Below are 27,379 nucleotides of genomic sequence, written 5' to 3'. Positions count from 1 at the left end.
ATTTGCAAAACGCCTCTAGAAAAGTGCCTCTATAGGAGGTTTTTGTTGTACCCACACAGTCCAGCTTTTAGTCTAGATTCTAAGAAGTTGTAGTTGTAGAATCCAGAAAATAAACTAGAAGTCAGAAGCTGGGAAATCTAGCTTTTCCAGATTCTTAGAAACTGGCTACCATACAGCTGCTTCTAAGAATCTTAAGCCCCTACCAAACAGGTTGTTAGTGTCTGAAAAATCATGATTTTAATCACACCGCCAAAACAAAATAGTAACCGTTCCAGGGACAGGGCATAGTACAACTTTATACCTGCCTTCATTTGTTAAACATATAAAAAGTTCAGAAATTTCCATACTCATACTCAAACTCAGGGGCAATCTTATCTTTTTTTAATTTCTCTCCTCTTTTTTCCATGAAATTATTAAATAATGCCATGGTTGTCCTATAACCAATTACACAATTTTTTGGTGTCCTTAGTAATGACACGATTTTACAATGTCTTCTAGCCAATTAGAAAATTTCACATGTCCTGTAGCAAATTTTTCCTATTAAATACGTACTAATTTAGAAGGAAAATGAGACTGACTAGAATCAGCTGGAACTTACTGGTCTTACAAAGAGAATGAGAGACCTGCATGAATATAATCAATGGACCTTCAAAAGGTTGTTGAAAATTTGAGAAGCAGTAATTTGGAGACAAAGTTAGCCTTGAAATGCAGGTTGTGATTATTGTACTGACTTTATATTGTTTGGATCATCGTACAACTTGGTAGTCAGAGCTGATGCTGAGTTAGTTAAAAATGAAAAATGTGAAGGTAGGCACTGCTTAAACAATGAAATAAAAAAAATTATTGCAAGACAAAAAGGAAATTAAAAATTAATATGCTCAACCAAACATGGCACCAATTAGGTAGGAGACTATTACATGTTTGACCGTGCATTTTGTCTAATTGTAGGCTGGAAGACGTACCATCCTTTTCGAGCTGCATGGTTTGGATGCATCCGCACGAATTATATTTAATCCAACCTGTTGTCTAACCTAAGTAGTTTAATTCCCCAAAAAGCGATCCATGGCTATATATCTGAGGCAACAAAGAATTACTTCAATCAGCCATTCTGTGTATTCGAACACATTGTCGTCTGCGTAATCAAAAAATAATTCTTTTAATGATATGAAAGGTCCGAATACTTTGCTTAAATATCATATGGTCATAAAAATATGTAATTAGCGTGAAACAAAGTAGGTCCACAAAGAATGAGCCTATGAATCATGAGAAGCTAGTACATAAGGATGAAAAAGGAGCACATAGGAACGGATAATGCTTACACCATATTTGTTTTTGCAATTTTTAGCCGGACAAAAATGGAATATAAATAGCTTGAATATGAAAACAAATATGAATTATCTCAAATAAAAATAAGTATCAAATATGATCTGACACGAATACATAATCAGATTTGTCTCGAAACACGAAAATTAACTGAATTTCTAATAGAAACGAATACATCACACATAATTACCTCATTTTATAGAAAAGTTTTGTCATAGACTAAATAATACCATTTAAGTTCAACATGAATAGCATTAGTGGTATAAATGCATGCCTAACTAATATTATAACATATAATATACATCATAATTTATGAAAATATTTAAAAGTTCAAATAATATTAATAGTGTGAACTAATATTCTGTGATGGGCTACTATTAAAATCTAAAGAGATAGACCGAATTTAAGGACTAAAGTTAGGAACAAAAGAGTTATGTTTCATGCCTTTGGTATATATCTGAATCACTTCACCAGATATTCGTATTATTATTCATATTTTACATTACCATATTCCTAATCTTATCCAGCAAAAAATATGTGTATATGTATTTGTATCCAAATTATCTGATGAGGAACTAAGTGTCGATCTTCTGGTAGGTATTGATAAATCTCGATTTGGTGGAAACTTGACATACACGATCTGGCTTCCGATTAACACGACACGAACCTTACAATCACAACACCACGTTTATTTTGGTTATCAGCTCTGTCAAAACCTAATTGACCTCATCGAGAAGGCTAATTGTTGCATCCGAATCGAAGAATACAAGTAAGAACAAGGTAGATTTTTTTTAGATAATGGAACAATAATAAGGTAGATTGCAACTCAATTTGCGGATGAATAATTAAGCACTATAATTTGGGGTTACACAAATTGAACTAGCGGCGAAAATGCAATGAGAAAAATAATCTAACCAAAACCCGACTATAAACTATGATGACTACTGAATAAATATGATTAGTAACGTCTTAGGATTAGCCCTAAGGCGTCCACCCCTTGGGCTTAGCCCACGACACAATTACAAGACCTAGAGCCTAAATCAGACTCAGACTGGATAATTTACGTGGCTTGTTTTGCATATTACCGATAGCTTAGAAGGAATTTTGATGCAAGACCGAAGTCATATGAAAGTAGACTCGATAAGTTTTCCAACAAGTACTCATGGGCCTTAAGATTTCTCTTAGATCAGCGGCTAGGTGCGTTTGAAGTTGATGTTATCAAGAGGCATGAATTCGAATTCAAAATGTGCAGAACTTCGTCTCTTGTCTTCTATGGACCAAAAGTGGTGTGGTGATATAGAAGTATAATTGGGGAAGATCTCGATTTGGTCCTCAATCAACTTAATTTTTGTTATCAACTTTACAAAATTTATTATGTCATCCATGTCACATGTTTTTTAATAAATTTTAAGGCATAGTGAAGCAATCGATAGTATTAGGTTATGTAGCTATTCATATTTTCACGGATACTTGTTATTGTTGATACAGTAGAATTACTATCGAATACTCATTGGTGATTATTTTATAAGGATAATTTTGAAGAAATTTTTTTATTCTCATATTTTTGTTACCACACATTTTATGGGATGTGCTTGAAGTGTCTAGAACATCCCAGGACACTATTTGCTTTTTTTCTACTTATTTTTCTCTCTTTTAATCGAACGGTTCTCTTCATTCAAATCGTGCATCTAACGGTTCATATTTATTTGATGACGTGGCTCTTCCTGGTGGGATCATGGGATACCCTTTTCACTAATGTAGATTGGTGCGTAATTAAATAAGAGATTTCAAGAGGCCTAGTACGAGGTTGCCTTTTTTTTTTTTACGGAGGGAGTATATTAGCTGTGTACTTTTGAGGAGTTGGGAACCCCTTTCCTTCGCACACAAAACATAGCAACAGATAAACGCATAGTTAATTATGTGTTAGCTTAAAAAATTGAAAACTGAATTAAAATGATTTTTATATCATTTTTTCTATTTTTTCAAAAGAATACACTGTTTAGTCACACATAGAGTACTATTCATGTTTTATCATCTAATAGCAATAAAAATACTAATCATAAAAAATTTTCAAATAAGACGGACGGTCAAACGTTGAACGTGAATAGTGTAAAACTACACTTATTTTGGGACGGAGGGAGTAGTTTAGGAAATATGCGCGTACTAAACTAGGGAGTGAGGTTGGGAACCTCAAATCAAGAACACAGGTCTTAAAAAATGCAAAGGTTCCGGATCTGTAGTTCTGTACTTTTTTTCCTGTACTGTGAATAATGATTAGCAGGTTGTATTGGGAACGAAGCGATTTGCCATCAAGGTACTTTTCTCTGAAAGGTTTAGTTCCAGGTGTACTGTGTAATTAACCAAGCTGATTTTTTGCCTATTTGAAGTTGAAGGCTTGATCGTTGCATTCGACCTGTCAATCATACTTTAATGCCTTTAGTCCCAGCAAATTGACCATCTGTTTGTACACAGTTTTGAACCAAGCTTGGATGGTTAAGGTGGTGGTTGACAGGTTGTTGTACTCTACCCTGGTTTGACGTCTTGTGTGTCACATTGATACAACGAATTCTTTCAGAGGTTCAGGGTATATATGTGGAAAAAAATGTTTATAGTGACTGTTAATCTTAAAATCTGATTATGTAATCTATTTATTCATTGGTTTTCATATGGAGTGGTCGAGTGTCCCGTGTCTAAACTGACTTTATATTCGTTTTAGGAAAAAGGAACTGCTTGTATGTTTTTATTGGTTTAAATAGTTAATCTCAATATTCTGTAGAATACATCATAGTAACACGAATCTAAACAATCAATATTTAATTATACTTCCTCTAGATTTTTTATATGACGTTGGCTAATTCAAATTTATACCAGCTAACGTCATACATATACGTATGGAGATAGTATTTTTAGAACGGATATATTATAGCTCAAATGGCACGGCAGAATTCTCCTAAATCGGAACTTGATTATGCATTTTTGAGTTTATGACAGACACTTTGACAAATTCAACCAATGTGAAACAAAGAAACAGTCTTCCAGTCCCATCGTTTGGCCTAAACAGCCAAAGAATAAGCCAAAATTTGAATTTTTGAACTTGATTTTGAAGTTGATTTTGAAATGCTTTTAACGTAATTTTTGTTAATGTTGGCTTTTAAGTCGCTACGAACAAATCTACAAAAGTTTTACTTATAAATTAATTTTAATTTTCTAATAAGCCAAATAAGCCATTTTGGGTAAAATGGCAACCGATGGGAGCCTTCCATCGGGCAGCTGCTGCGTTGGGTCAGCTATACCGTTTGTGAAAGTAGTATAGGGTAGTAAAAATTCAACGAAACGATATTTTTTTTCCTCCCTTACCCGACAAAACGGCCAAACCCAACCGCCTACCATAAAAGAAAGCCCCCCGATCCCCCGCAACATCCATCCGTCCATCCCCGATCCAACGGCCGATCCAGCTTCACGCGCTTTCGATCGCCATAATTACGCAGGCCGCCATCGTCGTCGTCGTCTTCGTCGTCGCCATTATCCCCATTTCTCCCGTATCCTCTCTCTCCTCTCCTCTCTTCTCGAGCGCGGCGGCGGTGGTGGGGAGGAGGAGGGCCAGCGGCAGCAAGCGGCGGCGGCGACGCGATGATGATGACGCGGGCGTCGATGGGGGCGATGGAAGGCGCGGCGGTGGACGAGGTGGTGCGGCGCCTCGTGGAGGGCGGGCGCGGGGGGAGGCAGGTGCAGCTGTCGGAGGCGGAGATCCGGCAGCTCTGCGTCGAGGCGAAGCGGGTGCTCCTGTCGCAGCCGAACCTCCTGCGCATCCACGCCCCCGTCAAGATCTGCGGTGAGCGACGCCCCCTCCCCTTCCCAACTCTAGCCCTGATTCGTGTTCGATTTGGCGCGTGAGGGTTTGCGCATTTCCGGGGCGGAATTCCGCGATTCCGATTGCTGAGGTTGGGTTTGTTTTTGGGGTTGTTGCGTCTGCGCCGCCGCCGCGTTCGTGGGGTGGGCGATTAGGGGCAAATGCTGCGTACATGCCTCTCCGGTTCGTTAGCAAATTAGCTGTTTCCTAGGAAGACCTGGTAAAAGTAATTATTCAGAAGAAAAATTGAAAGAAAGAACCGGTACTGTAATTTTGCCCAATTCAAATGGTTGAATTGTTCCTGGTTGGTGCTTGTTCGTGGTGGTCAATGGTCGGAATTGGTACGGTCTTTATACACTTTTGGTGCACTTGTTGTTCTCTTCTTTTACATTTCTGGAAGAGAGGAAACCACGTATTTTTTTTGTTAGCCTGCCGGCCCTTTCACTGGATTTGTGCTGACTGGTTACTGAAGGTTTGAAATGTTAGCATTTCAGCAAACTGTCGGACCATCTGTTACTTTGGGCATTGAGAGAGAATCCTGTTGGCGAAGTCTGTTGATTGGTGTTGGAGGTGGTAGTGTTCCTTCATTGTAAGGAACACCACATTCCTTTTTTTTCCCCTTTGGCTTTTTATAGATTATTATTAACTTCAGAAAGTCCAGAGACGTGGCTGAATTGATGGGTAGAGATTTGTTTGAACCATAGAATAAGGTAATGGTGACCAAAGTAAAGGTTGGAGACTTGGCATGTACGCAGTATATGAGTGTAAATTGTGAGATGCAAAGAAGATCTGGGAATTGCATTTTATGCACAATATGTTGTTTGAGTCCAATCTTTTGAGTTATGTTCTGTGTCACGTCAATCTTCAGAGTGTTATATCATTGTTCTTCAGATTAAGGAAGAAGTAGTCTGACATGAGGTTCCTTGCATAAATTAAATTTGCTCACTGCTATATCCAAGGTGAGGAAAAAAAGTGCAAAATTACCCAATAAAAACAATTTGTGCTTGCTTGCATAGTGTGGATATGACCCAAGCTCTTTGGGTTGCTGGTCTGGAACATGAATTAGTTCCCAATCCGAAGGGATTGGGTTAAAGCCCTCCTTACATGAAGAAGCCTAATGGTTTAGGGCCCCTTTGATTTGTAGGAAAAACCTAGGAATTTTAGAGGATTTCAGTCCTATAGAAAAATTTCCTATGAAGGCCTTTGAAACAAAAGATTGAATCCTATCCTATCCTTTGAAATTCCTATGGAATGGACGATCTTATAAATATTTTGGAGGAAACTTAGCAAGAGGTCCAACCTCTTGGAAAATTTCCTTTGAGTCTATCTCTCTCATCCAATTTCTGTGTTTTTCTTGCGGTCCAATCAAACGATATTTCCTGTGTTTTTCATGCGTTTTGCAGTCCTTTGTTTTGCATTTGCATGCCTATCAGCATATTGTGTTTTTCCTGTTCCTCCATTTTTTCATTCCTACTCAAAGGGCCCTACTGTGTGTGGCTTTGTTAAGTTCGACATCGTTATTTAGATGTTCTATACCTGGGGGGGGCTCAGATTAATTTTTTCCTCTACTAAAGTGCAACTTCTAATATAGTTCCATGCTGCATCCTTTCTTTTCAATTTTCATGCAACCCAGTTTAACAGCTTATTTAAGATTCATAATGTTAATTTGGTTTCAAAATGGTCAAGCTTTTTTGGTGATGCTACAACAGTAACAGTAATGTAGTCTTATTCACAGGCAAAAGCTATAAATGCTATGTTTCATTCAGACAAATGAAATTGCAAAAACACTCATCGATTCATGGACTGTTATAGTTTACATCTTTGAGATTTGGCAATAGCTTGTGTAGCTGAATTAGTAATGTTGTACCATAGGGATGGTGAATACAAATGTCAAATTGGAAAAACTGACCCTTTGACAACCTACAGCATGTAATTAGCTCCATTTCATTCTAAGTTTATTATGTTCTGAGGTGTTTTTATTGATATTCTATATCGTTTGCTTTGAAGTCCTCACTAAAGTGATCTGGAATTCTACATGCATACGTACGGTTGAATTCTTTGTATCTTTTGCACACTAGCACCATGTCGATGTGTTGCAAAGGATACCACCTAAAGATACAAATAAGTCTAAGATGTAAAATGCCATAAATAATTCAATATACTCAAATCGATACTTACATTACTATATGGTACTCATCTATATACAATTTTTTTATATAAACATACTATGATACAAACAACACATACATACCTACATAGTTACAGTCAGAAAAGATCTAATATTCTAATGAGTAGAACCTACATCATCCTCCAATTCCCTCTTCTAATGAGTAAAATAAGATCTATTGACATTTTATTATCATTGGTCGTATCTGCATATTTGAACTTACCACAGTACATAATTTACCATATTTTTAACTCGTGTTGTGGTTCAGAATTTGCTATTAAAGAACATTCATTTGCATGCAGGTGATATCCATGGGCAATTTGTTGATCTTCTGAGGCTGTTTGATTTGGGCGGTTATCCTCCAACTTCCACTTATCTTTTCCTTGGAGATTATGTGGACAGAGGCAAACAAAGCTTGGAAACCATATGCTTGCTTCTGGCATACAAAGTGAAGTATCCTGATAAGATTTTCCTGTTAAGGGGAAACCATGAAGATGCGAAAATTAACAGAGTGTATGGTTTCTATGATGAATGTAAGAGGCGATTCAATGTTCGACTGTGGAAGATTTTCTGTGATTGCTTCAACTGCTTGCCTATGGCAGCACTCATTGACGATAAGATACTCTGCATGCATGGTGGCCTCTCACCTGAACTGAATAGCTTGGATCAAATAAAGGATATCGAGAGGCCCACTGAGATTCCTGACTATGGTCTTTTGTGTGATTTAGTTTGGTCTGATCCTAGTCCTGACTCAGAAGGGTGGGGAGAGAGTGACAGAGGTGTTTCCTGCACTTTTGGTGCAGATAAGCTTGTAGAATTTTTGGAGAAGAATGATCTTGATCTTATATGCCGCGCTCATCAGGTAAGCACTAATTATTTTGATCTTTATTTTGTCTGTTGAGATCTATATAACAATTTCAGCATGAATGTCTTTAGGTTGTTGAGGATGGCTACGAGTTCTTTGCGCAAAGGAGATTAGTGACAATCTTTTCAGCTCCAAACTATTGTGGGGAATTTGATAATGCGGGTGCTCTGTTGAGCATAGATGAAAGTTTAATGTGTTCTTTTCAAATCTTGAAGCCAAATGATACAGGGGCTCCACATTCAAGGAAACCAACTTCAAACAAGGTAAAATATCAAGTTTAAATTACTTCATCTTTTCATAAGCTAGCATAGTGGACAACTGAAGTTTTTTATTTATCCTCTTGAAATGTTTATTGGAAAGTACATATCACTTGATAAAAAAAAACTTCAGTACCATTTCTTACGTGTTTTAGATCGTATTGACATGTCTGTTTGTCACTAGTTGCTTTATGAGCGTGGGTCCATAGCCCGGACCCATATTATCTTTTGTCATTCTGACAAGTAGTTAGGCTAAATCCCTAGGTTTCATTGGATAGCTAGAGTAACGAACTTGAAATTAGCTCTCAATTTGCATGAATTTATGGTTGCCACTGGATTGTGACTTGGCATTAATGCTGTGCGTATGGCTACATTTGTGTCAAATTTATTTTAAAATCAAATTGTGTTAACTGTTAAATTGAAGTTAGTATACAAATTGCATGGACTTACCACTAACCCCATTTTTTGTAGTTTGATGGAAATACTAAAATATAATTTATAGATGCTTGAAGTCTCAATCCGCTAGTATTTTTAACCCAGTAACAAAATATTCTGGCAGTATACGCAACACGATGATTGGTTATCTTGAAATGTAACTGAAATGAGTAGGCATGCTTGTCTTTTGGAATTTATTTGACCTGGGCACTAACGTAGTCATATATTTTAATTGGCTCGCCATGTTCCATCAATAGAATTGAACCTGTTAATTGACCTTTTCTTAATGAGCTCTTACCTGTTTTTGTTCATGCTTTGGTCCTTAGTTTTTCATGGCACAGTCGTTTTTTTTTTTTTTTTGCAAGGTAAATCACCCTGCAGTTATATGCGATTTTCACTGGTTCTGATGCTTGTTTGCCCACTTTTTTGACAGACCCCAAAAACTGGAAACGCTTAACTTATATTATATCAAGCTACAAAGCATAATTGTTGTCAGCCCGAAGGGGGTGATCTCTTTTATGTCTCGGATCCACCAGGGCATGGCATTAGTCTTCTCCAGCCAATATCATTTCCTCCTTGAGTGGCATGCTCTCCGCTGCTCGCTGGATATGTGTTGACTCCACAGGCGGTACTGCATTGTTGTACAGCAGCAGTCTATCTGACTCAGCAGCTCATTCATTCTGATCCTCTTTTTTTTGTTTATCTTGCCGCTGCAATGTTTGGCGGCACAATGTGTTTTGTCGTGGATGCAGTAGTTCCTCTTTTTGTTAGTTTCTTAGTGTGGTTTCTTTGCCTGGTTGCTGTGAGCTGTGTTTGCTTATGTATCATCTTAATTAGATCATGAGATATATGCTTGGTGGAATTGTGTAACCCGTTTTCTGTTTCACTCCGACGAGCAATTGAGCTTCGAATTAGATATGCCCTCCATGCTCAGTCCACTGTGGAGTGGGAAAAAATGGGCAAAAAATGTGACACGTATTACCCCAAAAAGAGAAAGGGCATGTTTAGATTATAGCTAAAATAAACCTTACCAAGTTTTAGCAATGCTCGTTAAAATTTTGGCAGGATTTTTTATGTATTGACCAAATTTGGTAACAAACTAAACGTAGATTTTTTTTTGGCAACTTTGCACTTTGCTAAAAAAAAATTGGTATGATTGAAAATGGTATCAAAGTGAACCGGAAAAAAAAAAAAAGCACTAGACACTGGGGAAGGACCCAATGTCGAATTTATTAAGAAAGAGGGTGAGCGTGGGTCGCGGAGAGCACACGGAGTCTAACGCGGGTCGGCTGCACCATGCCATCTGCGCAGCGCTCTCTCTCTAAAAAAAAAAATCCTTTTACCATTTGATTGAAATTTAAACCTGGTGAGACACTCAAGATTAATGTGGATGGAGCATGTCATCATTCATGAAGGGATGATTCAGGGTCTGATTGTAGCAGGAGCCGGTAAAATCCCATATATCTGATGGACGCTTTTCATTCCGAAACTGCAGGCTGTAGCGCTCATGGTCGTAATTGATGCGGCGGCGAAGAAGGCATAATGCAAGTGGAGCTGAAAACTGACTCTGATGTTGATGCAAGCTATGAGATGGACGAATTTGGCTACTACAGGAGGTCTTCTACACGAAATTAAAGATAGTTACTGAGAACTATTTTAGTTCTTTTAGTGTTAATCACTGTTCAATGTAAGTCATGTAACAAAGTAGCCCATGCTTTGGCTGCTTATGGATGTAGTTGTTCTTAGCTTATCGGTTCAGTTGTTATAGTATCCCTCCAGGATTTGGTCTCTGGAGATTCTGCCGCACATGGTATGATGGAATTCGTATTCCCTTCCGGAAGGGACTAACTATAAATATGACGACATATTTTTAGGGAAAAAAAAGTCAGTTGTTAACAAGCCGGCAACACAGTAAAGAGACATTTTGGATGGCAAAACGGTTCGATTAAATTTTCTGCTACATAATATTTAGCAAAAAAATATAATCTAGATGGTTTTACGAATTCATATGAACAAGTTTCAATCAAATTTTAAATTTTTATGTATCTATAGAAATTTACATCAAAATTACACTTGTAGTTATAATATAACTTTTTTTACATGAATTATAATATAACTTTGGTGTAACTAAAGTGCAATTGTGCTGTAATTTTAACCAAACCGAATCAAACTAAACCAAACCTGCAAACCATAATGTATGCATGGAAACCTGTACAAAGGTAACTGCTTGTGTGCAAGTAGCTTCAGTACTAAACACTGACAGAAGAATGCATAATATCAATTTTCTGTGACATTGCTAAAAAGAATGAACGGATTCAAAAGTAAATGTCCAATGGCCTGATTTGCTATTCTGAATTTGATTCACAGGCATCCAGCTATCTCCCATCAAAATTTGCATTGGACCGTGGTATCAAATATGTTCTGCTCCATGCCATCACCCTATAGCTCAAATAATGAGTACATACATAGTCTAATTGAGTAGCTCAAAAGTAACATACCGAGATATTTTGTCAGTCAGGTACAACTTGCACCTTCTTTTTGGTGGGATGCTGCTTATCAAGACAATTTTTCACTCCTTGTGCTACTCTTTTGAGTTTCTTTTTTTCTTCAGACATGCAGTATGCAAAAGAGCCATTTGCTTCTTCAGATGCAAGTTCACCTAATTGTCTATTAGGTGTTTTTTCTTCAACTTCTTTCCTCAGGCTCTCTAGAACACTGTCCACTAGTGTGCTGTACTCTTCAAATTCAGTAGCGAGTAGCTATACTAAGGCTGTGTTTAGTTTAGCACAAAGTTTGGATTTTGGTTGAAATTGAAGATGATGTGACTGAAAAGTTGTATGTGTATGACAGGTTGATGTGATGGAAAATGACTGAAGTTTAGATCCACAACACAGCCTAAGAAACTTGTGAACAAGAAACTTCAAGTGGCACCTGGCTTGTGCCTTGATGTGCCGACTTGTGCTTCTCAAGTCCATTACTTCAAAATATAGCACTCTGGCGAAGACTTAATATTCATCACATTAAGGATTTTCAAAGCTTGACTACACATTATTCTCATTCTTTCAAATTGTCCACAGGTGCACAAGGCCTGTTGCTCTTAGGGGTGAAAACGGTACGGAAACGGACGGAAACAACCTTTATCGTTTTCGTTTCCATATTTTTTTCGGAATCGGAATCGGAATCGGAAACCCCGGAAACGAAAACGGAAACGAATATTATCGAAACCGAAAACAGAGCGAAAACGAACCGGTGTGGATACGGTAACGAAAATTTATCGGAATACAGAAACCCCTCAAACTGAGCTTCAAACTTTTGTGAAGTTCAATTCTCAAGTTTTAACAGTCAACAATTCATTATAAAACACAATTATATGAAGTCTAATTGGTAAGTCTCAACAGCAAAATATATTCTTCTATAACTTCATATAATTTGTATAACAAATATTCTAAAAAAATTACAGCAAAATACCATGGTATAAGGTATAAAGTATACACTATTAGCCCGTAGCCCGCAGCCTCTCTCTCCCTCCACGGGCCGGCTTCCCCTTCCCCTCCTCCCTCTTCGGGCCGCCGGCCCAGCCCTTTTGCTCCTCCCTCGCCGAGAAGTCTATAATGCCTCCTTCCTCTCAATTCAAATATTTTTTAGGGTAGTAAATGATTTCAAATGAAAAAAATGTCAATAACAAAGTTGTATAACTTATCAAGATCAACAACTTTTGTTTTGGTCATTTTGCTATATGACTTTGTTTCAATAATTTGAATTTGAATTTCAAATTATGACAACTTCAAACAACATTTTTAAATACTAAATGATTTCAAATGAAAAAGTCATCAACAACAAAGTTGTATAACTCATCAATATCTACAACTTTTGTTTTGATCATTTTGCTATATGACTTTGTTTCTATAATTTGAATTTGAATTTCAAATTATAACAACTTCAGACAATATTTTCAAGTACTAAATGATTTCAACTAAAAAAGTCATCAACAATAAAGTTGTATAACTCATCAATATCTATAACTTTTATTTTGGTCATTTCTTCATCCGATAAAGTGATAGTAATATTATTCACAAAATTTACATATATCTCCTATAGTCTATAAACTATATAAGAGATATGTACATTTTGTGAACGATCTTATAAATCACTTTATCGGATGAAGAAATGACCCAAATAAAAGTTATAGATCTTGATGAGTTATACCACTTTGTTATTGATGACTTTTTCAGTTGAAATCATTTAGTACTTGAAAATATTGTCTGAAGTTGTTATAATTTGAAATTCAAATTCAAATTATAGAAACAAAGTCATATAGCAAAATGATCAAAACAAAAGTTGTAGATATTGATGAGTTATACAACTTTGTTGTTGATGACTTTTTCATTTGAAATCATTTAGTATTTAAAAATGTTGTTTGAACTTGGGGAGGAATTATGGACTATTTGGATGGGCCTTTTTAACTTCGGAAATTCCGACAAACTTTCCGGAATTTTTCCGACCGATTCCAAGTTCCGACGGAAACTGATATTATCATATTCGATTCCGTTTCCGAAAAAATATTTCCGTTTTCGATTCCGTTTCCGCGAAATTCCGAAAAAATTCCGACCGGCTGATTCCGTTTTCGAAAACAGGTCCGGAATCCGGAAAAATTCCGAACCGTTTTCACCCCTAGTTGCTCTGCATAATTGCCTAAAACTTTGCACTCCTTCAAATGTTGACCCTTCATCGGGAGCCCCAATTGCGACAATGAATTCATTATGTTCTGATGCCTTGATGTTTGAAGCCGTAGATCTTTCATATTCATTTTGAAAATTTTCAAATATACAAGGTGTGTAAATGTTATTTTTTATGAAGAATGAATCAATTTACCATCTACCATCTATCATCTATTTCTGGATTGTTATTTTTCTAGATTTCTTTGGAGATCCATACAGTTCTTATTTGGATTATATCCTCCACATAGTATATCTCACATGTTTGGGAATTGGGTTATGGGTGTTAATAAAAAAAATAAGGAACTTATTCTTGTAGAAGCTTCAGCTATATGTTGGGCTCTCTGCCTTAGTAGAAATGATATGATTTTTATAAATCACTATCAAAATCTTATTTGCAGGTACTTTTCTGGGCAACTTATTGGCTTGATGGTTGGGCTCGATTACAGAGGCATGATGAAGATATCAAACTAATAAATGAATCATGTCGTAAACTTTAGTTGACAATTATACACCTTTTCGTCAACTTCGGCTGGAGATTTACAAATAGAATTCAGTAATTGTAGGTTGTTTATCTCGTATTGGTGTTTATTAGTTTGTGTTTGTTTTATATTATATCAGTGTTTGCTAAGATTATTCTTTTGTGAATTTTGTAATAATAGATGTAGCTCGTTGAGCAAAGGCCGGAATGTTATTCTGTTATTAAAAAAAAGCACCAATATAGGAACTCTTATTTTAATTCTAGATAATTTTTCCTTGCTTCATATTTTACATCTAGTTTGTTGTCTCGTTTTTCTTTGATAATTCTTTCGAGATTATTCAAAAACCGAATAATGTCAAGATCGGACTTTAGATGGTTTTTTCAAGTTATTATTTAAGCTCTTATTTGAAAACATTTAGTGACACCTTCACCATCTTTTGTTTTGCTGTGTGAAGCACAAAAATCAATTGCTACTAGAACTCAACACGTGTTGTTGCTATAGATTTCGCCAGTTTTACAAGTAATGTACAACTCCTATTTTAAACATGCACAACTTATGTTATAAATACATACAAGCTCTTCTCATAATTCAGAGGCTGCATATACGCAGATGTACCAATCCACAGTGACGTGAAACTCCTTTTTTTTTGACGTGTAACTCCTTTTATAAATGTGTGCAACTTATGTTATAATTATGTGCAACCCCAATAATCTGTTTGTGTAACAAATTTTTGAAAGCTTATATTTTGTTGTTAGTATATGGTTAATGAATCTGCTTTTATATTATTTTTGCAGTGTTTATTGTGGCATAGCATCAAAAGGGAGAAAATGCCCAAGCTATCATCAGGCAGCAGAAAGAACTCTGTGCGATCAAACTTAACAGAGTAAAATAATTTATATATACTCAAATGATATTTTTTGTGCTACATATTGGAGAGTACAGTATCAACTATAAAACAAATTGGGATGGGTGGTGGGAGGGGAACTGAAGGAATGTGAGAGATAAGTCAAGTGGACAAAAAAATTCAAGAGGGGGGAAAATTCAGGTTCCACCTCTAATGCCTTTTGTTTTTTTAATCTGTATTTCCTCTTTTACTCGTTCTTCTATGGTTCTGCCCTTCTGGCTTTGTTCGTGATGTGCGATCGATTTGGTTTATACTCCCTTTATTTCTTTGATCAATATGATTTAGCTCCATTTTCGGTTTTCCCCACCCAACCCCTCCATTTTTTTTATTCTGGTTTGACGTCATAGGCACTCTAAATGCTGGCCCACACAAAAGCCCAAAATAGATTCAAACGAACGGCCCATAGAAAGCCCAAAACACAAAATTGATTCGTCGTTTCAATTGTGTTTTTGCTTCTATTTTTATCTTGAGGAGCAATGCAGTATTTTTTTTTTCTTACACAGGGGATGGAGGCCCAAAGGACTTGTAAAATAAAGGAAAATGCCCACCCAAGGTCTCTCAACTTGTCATCGAGTTACAAAATCGTCTCCCAACCATAAAACCAGATATAAAACATCCCTCAACTTACAAAACCGTTCACTTTAGATCCTTCGGTAGTTTTGACCCCGGTTTTACCTGACGTGGTTAGCGTGGGACCCACATGTCATGATGCCACGTCATCACCCTCATCCTTCCTCCTTTCTCTCTCTCTCTCACATTTCTCCTCTGGGCAAGCCGACCGGCGGATGGGAGGAGATCGCCGGAGGTGAGTCAGGAGAGGAGGAGGTTCGGCGGCCAGCGACGAGGTGGAGGTAGCGGCGGTGGCTGCGACGCAGAAGCTGGCCACCGCGCCCGTGTCGGACGTCCGGGGTGAAGACGGCGGCGGAGGCGGCCGGAGGAGAGCCCTCTCCTCTAGTCCTCTTGAGGAGCACAGCCGGCAGGGGAGGAGTGTTGACGCGGTGGGTGCACCGGTGGCTAGTGGGGGAGGAGGGTTGACAAACCAAGCCATGGCGATTTGACGGTGAGGTGCCGGATAGCTTAAGTTGTTTGTTCAGACTTCAGAGCGCCTTGAGCATCTCCTCGATGCTGCTGGTGGTGAAGGCGACGCCTTCCTTGAGGTTGAGCACCTTGACCACGCCGTCCTCTACCAGGAACGCGTAGCAGCGAGACCGGACGTCGTGCCCAGCAGGCTTGTCGGGGAGGTCGAGCTCGACGCCCAAGGCGTGGGCGAGCTCCCCGTTGCTGTGAGAGAGGAGGAGCACCCTCATCACGGCGGCGAAGAAGGCGAGCCACTTGAGGAAGGTGGTGCCGAATCCGACTTGGGGCGGTGAGGTCGGAGGCAAGAGACGAAGAGGCGTTGAGTTGCGATCCAAGTTCATTTGCACTTAATAAAGTCCAGCTTCTGCCGGAGCGAAGTGGAGACCCTGCCGGACATATATATATCTCTTATAAGCCGCCGTGCGGCGTTGTAACCTCAACTCAATATAGTGAAGATATTTTGCTGGCTGGCACCCGTGGTTTTTTCTCTCTTACTTTGAAAGGGTTTTCCACATTAAATCTCGTGTCTTATGTGATTGATCTATTGTTATTTATCATTTGTTTGCCTATCGTTTGCTAACAAGAGGGAGGACTTTGTTGGCAACTTTTTGTGACAAGTCGACAAGCACGATCGCAACACCTAAACGCCTTGCGGTGATATGGAGTCGCCAACCACCTTGATCTAGCCAAAGGGCCAAATCAAGATGGGTTTTGTGAAAACAGCTAAACCGGCTAGCGAAGCCGATTTAGAGATCAAAATCAGCCTCTAGGCCGATTTAGATCGATATGAGGATAACTACCCGTCTCGTGGGCAAAACGGAAGGTTTTCAGGACAAACCTACAAAGAGGTGTCGCACTCTCGCAGCGGCGGTGGACGGTTTACGGTGCAAACCGACAAAGATGGACTAAACTAGGGTAAAATAGAAAAACATGGTAAAAGAACGATTCAAGTAGATTGTATGCAGGGGGTTTACAATATAATGAACCGGCCTTGTCCCTTAAATAGAGGTTGGTCTTGCCCTCTACAGGCCCTTCTCCATGTCCAACTCAGGATAGAAACCAAAGAAAACACGAAACCTGCCTTCCCGAGCAAGGAAACCCGAGACCCGACGAAAACAGACTCGGACTCAGACCCTGACGGTCTGTCCGCCCACATACCTGCGGTCAGACCGGCCCTACTAGCCGGTCAGACCGCCCACACACTTGTGGTCTGACCGGCCCTGTGAAGGAAACCCGTCACTTTCCAAACTTTGACAATTTTTTCCTATTTCGTCCATAGGTGTCAAATTTGGGTGTAAACAGACTTCACACTTGGAGCCAGATCTGACGACACTTCACACATGGAGCTCGTGATTCAGCGTCGCTGGACCAGCGAGACAAGAAGCGGTGGGCGACAATGGCGCACGCGAGCGGCGTTGCTTCTCATGGCATACGCGATGAAGTACAGCACACCGGAGCGAGCAAGCCAAGGGCATGGTCCTTCCCAAGCTAGAGAATCAGAAAATGCCGCTCCTTGTCCTGATTTTCTTCCTTGTCCTCGGTGTACTTTACCCCGCGGCAGCGGCCAAAGAGTAGTTCATCTTCAACGAGTTCACCAGCACAAATCTCATCTTCGATGGCATGGTGATGGTGACTCTGAATGGGCTGCTCATGTTGACCAACAACACAAACAAGCAAAGGCCATGCCTTGTACTAGTGCCTGCCACTTCAGTTCCACAAGATGCCCAATAGCACGGGGAATGCAGTCCTTCTCCAAGGCCTTCGTCATCATGTTCGAGGAAATGAGCAACCACGGCATGGCGTTCATCATCGGCGCTCGGCTCCAATGCCGCGCGGCTGCTGCTCGTGGTGGAGTCCGCAACCGCTGCTCCCCTCCAGCTCCCCTGACGACGGCATCTTGGTGCAGCTCGTCGGAGTTCATCGGCGGGAAGATAAGAGAGGGGGAATGAAGACGGAGAGGGAGGAGGCAGGGCCAGCGAGCTCGCCCACTCTGCCTGACGCAGTGTGGGGAGGAAAAAGGAGAAGGAGAAAGGAGGAAGTAGACGAGGATGGCATGTGGGCCCACATGGGCCATCAATTTTTTTAATTATTTTCTAGTGTGACTGACAAGTGGGCCTCATGTTTTTTTTTTAGCAAATGCCACGTACGTGCCACATCAATGACACATAGGACAAAGACCTAGTCAAAGGAGCCACGTAGACGCCACGCCAGCCAAAACCAGGAACAAAACCACACAGGGACCTCATTTGTACCGGTTTTAAAAATTGAAGGATGCGTTATACCTGTTTTTTTTTCAGGGACGATTTTGTAACTCGGTGACAAGATAAGGAATCTTGGGTATACTTTTTCTTAAAACTAGGTGAAACCCCGTGCATTGCTGCGGGACTTTAGTATGATAACAATAAAAAAAATAACGTGTAAGATAGCTAGATAATATCAGATTAAGTAAATTAATGTGGTTTATGATAATTTAAATTTAAATAGTATGTAGAATGGTGATTCAAATGTAAAAAGTAAGGTGGTATGTCTTTATGGAAGAAGAAAAGTAGGGAGATAGTTTGGACCATAGATTAATCATCTAAAGGCTAAAAACAATTGATGTGATATGACTTAATTAGAGGAAAAAAGAAGAAAGATAATTTGGACCATAGATTAATCATTTAAGCACTAACTAAGTGAGGATGAACTATATAAGTATGTAGGATATCATAAAACATTATAAAGATATACATTGAAACATTATGTGAATTATGTTGGATGATAATTTAACATGTTTGTATTTGAAAAGCGCTTAAATTATAAAAACTATAAAGATATAGCATATTTGCATGATGTTTAAATGTGATGATTGTTAGTGGATGATGATGTGGCATCTTGTTAATTAGTGGATGATGATGTGGCATCTTGTTAGTGGATAATGATATGGAATATTTACATGTTAAGCTTAAAGAGTTAGTGGGGGATAATTTTATAGTAAGATAGGATAAAGCATAAGCAAACCAGTCAAAAGGATCACACGGGGGCTTTTTTTTTTTTCACAGTCAAAAGATCCACACAGTGGCCCATTTTATTGCACAAGGTCCATATAAATAAGCCCAAAATATTAACAAGAGCCCGAAACACATATATGCAAAGGAAAAAGTACACCGAAGTTCCCTCAACTTGACATCGAGTTACAAAATCGTCCCCCAACCGTAAAACCGAATACAACGTATCCCCCAACTTACAAAACCAGTGCAAATTAGGTCCCTCGGCGGTTTTGACCCTGGTTTTGTTCGACATGGCAGCTGAGTCAGCGTGGGACCCACGTGGGCCCCACGTGTCAGTGTGCCACGTCAGCAGGCCGGCCACTCTCTTTCTCTCCTTTCCTCCTCTCTCTCTCTCCCTCTCTCTATCAGCCTTCTCTCTGGACTGGGCCGGCTGGCAGGCGGATGGAGAGGAGGCGTCGGCAGCCGGTGACGCAGCGGCGGCGGCCGGGGCAGCGGCGACGACGACGCGAGAGAAGGTGGTGGCGTCGCTGCGTGTGCGAGCTCGGGAACGGAGCAGCCCAGGAGGCGGGAGAAGGAGGCCGACGACGGGCGGGGAAAACCGAACGAGCTCCCTCTCGCCTCCGACGACGACGAGCTCCGCCAAGAACGTCATCCCTCCCTATCGGCGGCTGCGATGAGGTGCGCGGCGTCGGGGACGGACGACGCTGAGCGGCGGAGGCCGGGGCGGTCGCCTAGCCACCGCGAGACGTCCACCGCCACGGGCATCCTGGCGGCGCCATGAGCCCACAATGACCAGCAAGAGGATGGGAGGAGGCGGCGGCGGTGGCGCTACCACCTCGACCGGCCGTCGTCATCTTCTCGACGATGGCGCCCGGGGAGAAGGCCCGGCAGGTCGGTGTGCGCGGGCGCGGACGGGCGTCACCGACAGATCCAAGTGAGGAACACGAAGAGGGAGAGCGATGGAGACGACACGACGGCGGGGAAGACGGCTATCCTCGGGTTCGCCAAGGATGGGTGGGCGGCGAGCTAGTGGTGGTGGTTGCGCCCGGACTCGAGGAGGAGGTCGGAGGAGGCTGCAGCAAGGGAGGAGCTGCGTGCGTCCTCCTCCTCCTCGAACATGTCGCCATCGTCGTCGTCGTCGTCCGCCACCGCCCCACCCCGCTCTGCGCCGCCGGCTTCGCGCGCCACAGCCTCGCCGGCCTTCTCCAACACGGCGCTCCCCTTCCCGTTCCGGTCTCCCTCGCCGTCCTCAATTCGCTCCCCTCCCCTTCCCCCGCCGACCGCCGTTCCCATCCACACCACCGCCGCCGCCGCCGCCCACCTCACCGTCTCCACGCCCGACTTCGACACCGCGGCGGGAGCCCTCTTCGCGCGCCACGGCTGCCGCATGCGTCACGCGGTTGAGGAGGGTGGGGCCGCCACGCTCGTTTTCGACGAGGCGACGAGGCCGATGCCGTGTCGCCCGCCGCCGTATTGTCGCTGCCGTTCCTCTGCCTCGTGGGCGGTGGCCGGTGGGGGAGCCCGCGCGCCGCTTCTCCCCCCACCGTCTGCGCGCTGCTCCTCGCCGCCTGCGCGCCACCCCTCCCCGCCGACCATCCGCGCGCTGCTCCTCAGCGCCCACGCGCCGCCTCTCCCCGCCGCCCGCTCGCCCGTAGCTCCTCCCCCCACCGCTGTCGCGTCGCCCATGGCCGCCATCACCGCCGTCGCGTCGTCCGTCGCCGGCCGCCGACGCCCTTCTTCTCCCGCCGGTTGAGGAAGGGAGAGAAGAGGGGAAAAGGGAGAGGGATGAGGCTGATGTGGTAGCCTGACATGTGGGGCCCACGTGGGTGCCACGCTGACTCAGCCACCACGTAGAACAAAACCGGGTCATTACCACCAAAGGACTATTTGTGACCGGTTTTGGTTAGTTAAGGGACGTTGGATACCAGGTTTTGTGGTTGGGGGACGATTTTGTAACTCGATGACAAGTTGAGGGACCTTCGGTATACTTTTTCCTATATGCAAACTAGTAAAAAAGAACATGGAGCCATTTATCCCACTTGGATCAGATATTAGCCCTAAACACTAGACAAAGCCTAAAGAGGTGTTGATGTGAAATTTCATCGTGACACATGAAGACCTCGGAGATCTTCTTAGCTCTAATGCAGGTCCTAAACTTTGATGAGATACAAACGTGTCAGTTACTTTGATTCTATAACTGACAAGAAGTAAAGCTGATCGGCAAAAAAGCCGATGTCTATCAAACAATGCCTTGGTCCTACTGACCGATCCAAAAGATACGTGTCAGCTGATAGCCGATAGCTTGATGTAGAATCGGCTGAAGATCCAATGTTAAATCCAAATGATTAAATAATCAATAAAACTTTTACTACTATCAGCTAAAACCAACTTGTATATAATCCTTATAAGCCGATGCAACACTTAAACAATATCCAGATGACTCATCGACTAAAACCCCGATAAAACAATGATTGATGCCTACTGACTTAAATAAATCTAACTTACGAAAGCAATCGCATAGGTCGAATCCAACCTATCGATGTTGTATATCACGACTATGGTATTTGCATGGTATGGGGATCGTTGATACTAGGATATATGCAAGATTGAGATAAAAGAGACAGAGACAAGTATTTTTATACAGGTTCGGGCCCCTTATCCGCAAGGTAATAGCCCTACTCCTATTGGCCGAAGCCAGTGTTGCTCTTATTCATCAGAATCACACGAGTACAATATTTGGGATAACCTATCTAGCTGTCATCGACCTGACGGCATGGATCTCCAACACGTAGTCAACGACAGGGTTGTCTTCCTACTCGAATACGAACCCAACGAGATCAGAGATTGCGCTAGATCCCTCTTGTTGGCCTCCGCGGCACTAGATTGGGTATGTCTAGGCTTATCTCTAATGTTGGCATTTGGCGGTGTGCATTGGTGTCTATTCTGATTGTTTTCTCTCCTGGGTTGTACTGGCATCCCCTAGGGGGTCTTGTATTTATACCCATAGATGTCCCCTTATCCAAGTGTTGGCAACTTTTTGTGAAAATTTACGTGTAAACACCAAGTAGAACTAGGGAGACAAGTATAGATACGATCGGAGTGGTCCTTATAGTTTCCATATAGAACTCTACTTGTCCTTCCTTATCCGGAACTCATTCTATATACGACGTATGATTCCGTATAAGACTTGGTATAAGATGGACCCCACCGAGCTTAGTCGACTATTATTGCGTATGTGTTATCCATAACCTTGACAATAGCCCCCGACTTCGATGCAAATGAACGAGTTGATGTTCTCGGACGACCGAGAAGGTGCGGAGTATGCGACTAAATTCCCTGCCCAGCCTTGATCGAGAATTTGGGTTGAAGTCAAGAAATTTCGTCTTGGCGGGCAAACCGTTGTTTTATTCCATAATCCTTGTCGAACTCCACCAACCATTCTTGGATAATCGAGAAGCTGTAGAGCCTGCGACAAAGCCCTAAAATCTGAGTTGACTGTTCTGATATCTGACTTTTCTGAAATCAATACTCAGAATAGATTGTTAGATAGAAAGAGCCCCCGAGCGAACGCTCAAGGGTAACATGATATAATGTGAATTTGAAAATTGAAAATAAATTGAATTTGCACGTGACAATAAAAAAGTACTCTCGCGGTCTTGCTAGAGCTGCCCTCAGTAATCGGAGTATGGTACTCTTCCTAGTCCATAGCTGTCTTTATGGAAAAGTCGTTTTTCCACATAGGCGGCTTAAAATCTTATAATAAACCAAGCTAAAGCTGCGATTACCTACCCCTAGTTGTGACGTTGGGAAAACCAATTCCCGGTTATGCGGCTTAGTTAGTACGGTGCCATGCACCACTCTGACGTGACCAAATATGACATGGTCATTTGGCTCTGCAATGCCTGACATCACCTTATCCACTCTGGCGTGTCAAACTAGCGTAAAAGGACAGTAGGATCGACTTCGAGACAAGATGATATAAGAAAAAGAGAATCAATGGACAAATATTGCACATTTATATGCATAAATACTTACAGAAAATGATGCAAATGGGGTGATGAGATGGCTACCACCAGGGGCCAAAACCAGGTGTGTAGTTGTACTCAATCACTTCGCGGAAGCAGTAGGAGAACCGCTACAATTGTTGGTCGCAGACCAGGTACGTAAACATACTCGACCACTTGAAGACGTGGAGCGAGGACTGCTACGCCGCTGGTTGAAGACCAGTTGTAGTCGTAACTCGACTATTAGAAGTTGAGGTGCGAGGACAACTATGCCGCTGTCGAAGACCAGATGTCCATAACGCTGCCACAACCGATGCATCATAAGGTTGATAATTGCCTGATAGATTCAAGCAAGCCAATATGAGCCAACCAAAGCGGTCATGTATTAAATTTAACCAAGACAGTAAAACCATGAAAGAGAAATTTAACACATCAGATGAGATTGACAAGATATTATGTTTAAAGAAACATTAACTTGATCAGAATATCGGAACTAACCGAGGAAGTCCTAACTAAACCAATGTGACTATAAACAGTAATGGAACTAATGATAGAGATGATATTACCATATAGGCAACACTTGCGTCGGCCCGATTAGCCGGAGGTTGAACTCAATCGATGCAGCCCATGCACGAAAATAAGAACTCGTCGAAATAAAACCTCGCGAGAGGGTGGCGATGCGCCGAAAGTAAATATGTTGATTTGTCGAGATAGTTTACAATGACTCCAGATGTACATATTTATATTTTATACCCATAGACCGATAAGAGTCCTAATCGGACACGACTCAATTTGTTCTAAAGATAAACGAAGAGATATAAGTTCTGATCGGATCCTAAACGCTCTTTCCTAAAGATAAAAAGGCAGTTACTAAACCTTGCCTAATTAATAGATAAACCAAGTTGCCATATCATGGTCTTCATGATTTCTTTTTGAACTCGGTCTATTATGGATAAGCTTTCCATCCGTTAATTGTGATTTTTCCTTAACAGAATCCAATCTTACCAAATTTTAACATTAACATGAGGTGAAAACAAAATGGTGGGCTTGTTCTAGACCTTCGAAAGTGGTTCCCAAAATAGCACTATGGACTCGACACCCCCTTTTGTTTCCTTTTGGAATAAGTTCACCTACCGTCCAACAACTTTACGTCGAGTCTGTATGACATGTCGACATCCCTAATATCCAATACAAGAAATCTTCACCCTTCAAATGTTCAAAACCATGCAATCAAGGTCCCAAAGCAGTATATATGGGTGGTTTTGCTGACGTGGTATCCTAGTAAAAAAAATAAATAAAAATATGGGGTCCACATGTAAGTGAGATGAAAGAAATATGAGACCCACATATCTTATTTCTTCTCTTTTCTTTTCTTTCGTCTCTTCTCTTCTCCTTTCCTCTCCAATCTTCTCGATGCGCAGCCAGCGGCAGATGGCCTGGTCGCCGCCGCTCTGCTGCGCCAGCCACGCGCTCGCTTGCAAGCTCCGGCCGCCGCGCGCTCGCCCGCTAGCCGCTTGTCACCGCTGCTCCGCTCCACCGGCTGCACGCTCGCAGCTGCGCTGCTCTGGCCACCTGCTCCGGAGCCGGATTAATTTGGAGTCGTGGCATGTCATGATGTCGTTGAATTGATGGAGTTGACATGGGCAAGTAAGCAAGCGCATGGCGCGGTGGCCTAGAGACACGGAGGCGCGCCCCCCTCGCCAGCCGCCGCAGCCGCGCTCGCTCGCCTGCTCCGTACGCTTGCCGCGATGCCGCCGCCAGTTGCCGCTCCCTCGTTTGCGGCAAAGAGAAGAACAAAAGGAGTAGAGAAAAAAAGAAAAGAGAAGATGAAAAAATAAAAAGAAGAAAATGGTGGATAGAAGGGATGCGGACCCATGTTATTTTTTTCACTTACACGTGGGACCAGATTGCTGATTAGGATGCCACGTCAGCAAAACCACCCATACATATTGTCATGAGATCTTGATTGCACTGTTTTGAACATTTGAGAGGAGAAAATTTCTGACATTAGAAATTAGGGATGTCATACAGACTCGACGTAAAGTTTAGTGACGGTAGTTTAACTTATTCCTTTCCTTTTCCTTTTGCACAAGCTCCTTTTCTTTTTTTCAGCATTGCCGTTGGATGTAGATCTGATGGCGCACAGAATCGACTGAAAAAAAAAATCCAAAATTTTAAGTGATTGCAGAATAGGTGGTCCCAATTAATAATTAAGGGAGTCAATCAATCATGGTGGAATGGGGCATGAGTCCAGCTTGTGACGTGTCCAGGAAACAAGAATATTATGAGTTTCAGTGTAGGAATTAAGGGAGTCAATCAATCATGGTAGCACCGCGTAACCCGATGGATGGCGTGTAGGAATTCTCCAATTGGCCAGAAAAGAGAATAGTCATTCATCCGTGCACGTCATAGTTTCAGTGCCTATGATTTTCAGTGCCATATGCACTTTGTTTGATTGATTTGTATTGGACCCTGGTGCATATGCACGCCTAATGCATTGTCTGCTTTTGCACGTTCAGCTAACCATCTCTTATTTTCCATTGTTTATATATGGAATGTGGTCTTACGGTACCAGATAAGTACCGATGGTATTTTTCGAGAACGGTAGAATTTCTGGAAATGCCCCGAGTCGGGTGTCCGACGGGCGCTAAAAAAATGGGCACCGCACCACCCGTGCCTCCACACCATCTCACCACGCGTCCCACCACACGCATCGTTGCAACAAATCACTCGCATATTACAGAAACGCTCCATTAAAGGAATCCGTTTCAATTTTTTTTCCACCAACAATATTTCAGTAAGTATACTTGTATTATGTATTAAAGGAATCCGTTTCAATTTTTTTTCTACCAACAATATTTCAGTAAGTATACTTGTGTTGTTTCACTGTGTATAGATTAAATCTTGCAGTGAATTGAAACATCCTTTTGCTATTTGCTGAAATATTATTTTTATATATGGTGAAACAACTTCAAAAACCATTGTTTCATACATTGTAGCAAAATATTTCATGAGGTGATTTAGTTGTATTTCATCTTTTTAAACGATTGAAACATTTTCGATCTACTTAGTGAAACAATTCCGATCTACTTGGTGGAACAACGCCCGATTTTTGTAAAAAAAAAAAAATCGGGCGTCCGATTTGTAGGTGACCCCTAGAATTCCCCTTGTTTATATGATTTCCCTTTCCCTTCTTTTATTTTGTTTTACAATTCTTCCAAATAAAAAATTCAAAACATAGTGATAATTATATAGTAGTATAATTATATTTAGAGTTAGTTGGATTCATGCCATTACAAATATACTATTTTAGGTAAATGTCACTACTATTCACGATATCGGCTACATGCCACTCGAATTTGGAAAAATTGAAACCATACCACTGTGTCACGTTTTCCCAACTCACATTCCACTTTTTCCACGCACACGCTTTTTAAACTGTTAAACGGTGTGTTTTTTTTATAAATTTTCAATAGGAAAGTTACTTTAAAAAATCATATTAATCTATTTTTTAAAAAAACAAATAGCTAATACTTAATTAATCATACACTAATGAGTTGCTATGTTTTACGTGCACGAGGAAAGGAGGGATTAGTTTCCAACAACCACTACTGAACACGGCTAAGTGTGTTTCCTCTCCTCGAAGATGTCGTTATTGCGTTCTTTTCTGCTATTCCATACATATCAATCTCTAGAGGAACACCTTACTCTAGCTTTCAGACAAGGGACGGTGGTAAATCACGTCGTATCCTCCATGGGGTGTGCTCCGAAAAACCTTCCCTCATGCATTAGAGATCATGGGTGGAATTTAGCGATGGCACACCTTATTTATAATTTAGTTACTCTCCGGCGGTACCATCTGCTTCCGTTTGTTGATCGATGCTGGCGATGATGTGTGTGAGTATCGATCAACAGAATGATCGGACGCTATTTTTGGGGTCGTTTTTTTTCAGCATTGAGGAGGGATGAGGATTGCTTGCAACATGCAGGTGCTGCTCAAAACAACGGTTAAGCAGATATCCGTCAATTTGATAGTAAGATCTGTAACGCGTGGTCTTTCGAGCTGAAAACTATGGACTCTTTGAAACAAAGATAATATTATATTAAATTCTATTATTCAAAGATATCTAAATATTTAGAAAGATATTAATAATGTTATTAAACTTTGACTTACTTAAAACAAGTCCAAAACTGCATGTCCCTAAATCGCCAGAAGATAAGGAACACCTGTACCCGTGATAACAGAGGGGTATGAAATTTGGACACGAGGCTTCTTTGGCAGACGTGGCGCTGAGTGAGCTTGGCTCGCT

General features: G+C 41.2%; 1 protein-coding gene across 1 annotated transcript; it reads left to right on the top strand.

Annotated features, from left to right (window-relative positions):
- Nucleotides 1-4,829: 4,829 nt before the first annotated feature.
- Nucleotides 4,830-9,783, top strand: LOC4326473 (serine/threonine-protein phosphatase PP1). The gene is made up of 4 exons (XM_015766733.2): nucleotides 4,830-5,155; nucleotides 7,643-8,202; nucleotides 8,277-8,468; nucleotides 9,331-9,783. The coding sequence occupies exons 1-4, from the start codon at nucleotides 4,954-4,956 to the stop codon at nucleotides 9,352-9,354; spliced, it is 978 nt and encodes a 325-aa protein (XP_015622219.1). The 5' UTR covers nucleotides 4,830-4,953; the 3' UTR covers nucleotides 9,355-9,783.
- Nucleotides 9,784-27,379: the final 17,596 nt, after the last annotated feature.

This window comes from Oryza sativa, chromosome 1 (assembly GCF_034140825.1).
Source record: "Oryza sativa Japonica Group chromosome 1, ASM3414082v1".
NCBI classification, from domain to species: domain Eukaryota; kingdom Viridiplantae; phylum Streptophyta; class Magnoliopsida; order Poales; family Poaceae; genus Oryza; species Oryza sativa.
Note: the sequence above shows the minus strand (reverse complement) of the source record. Positions and strands in the feature narration are given on the sequence as shown.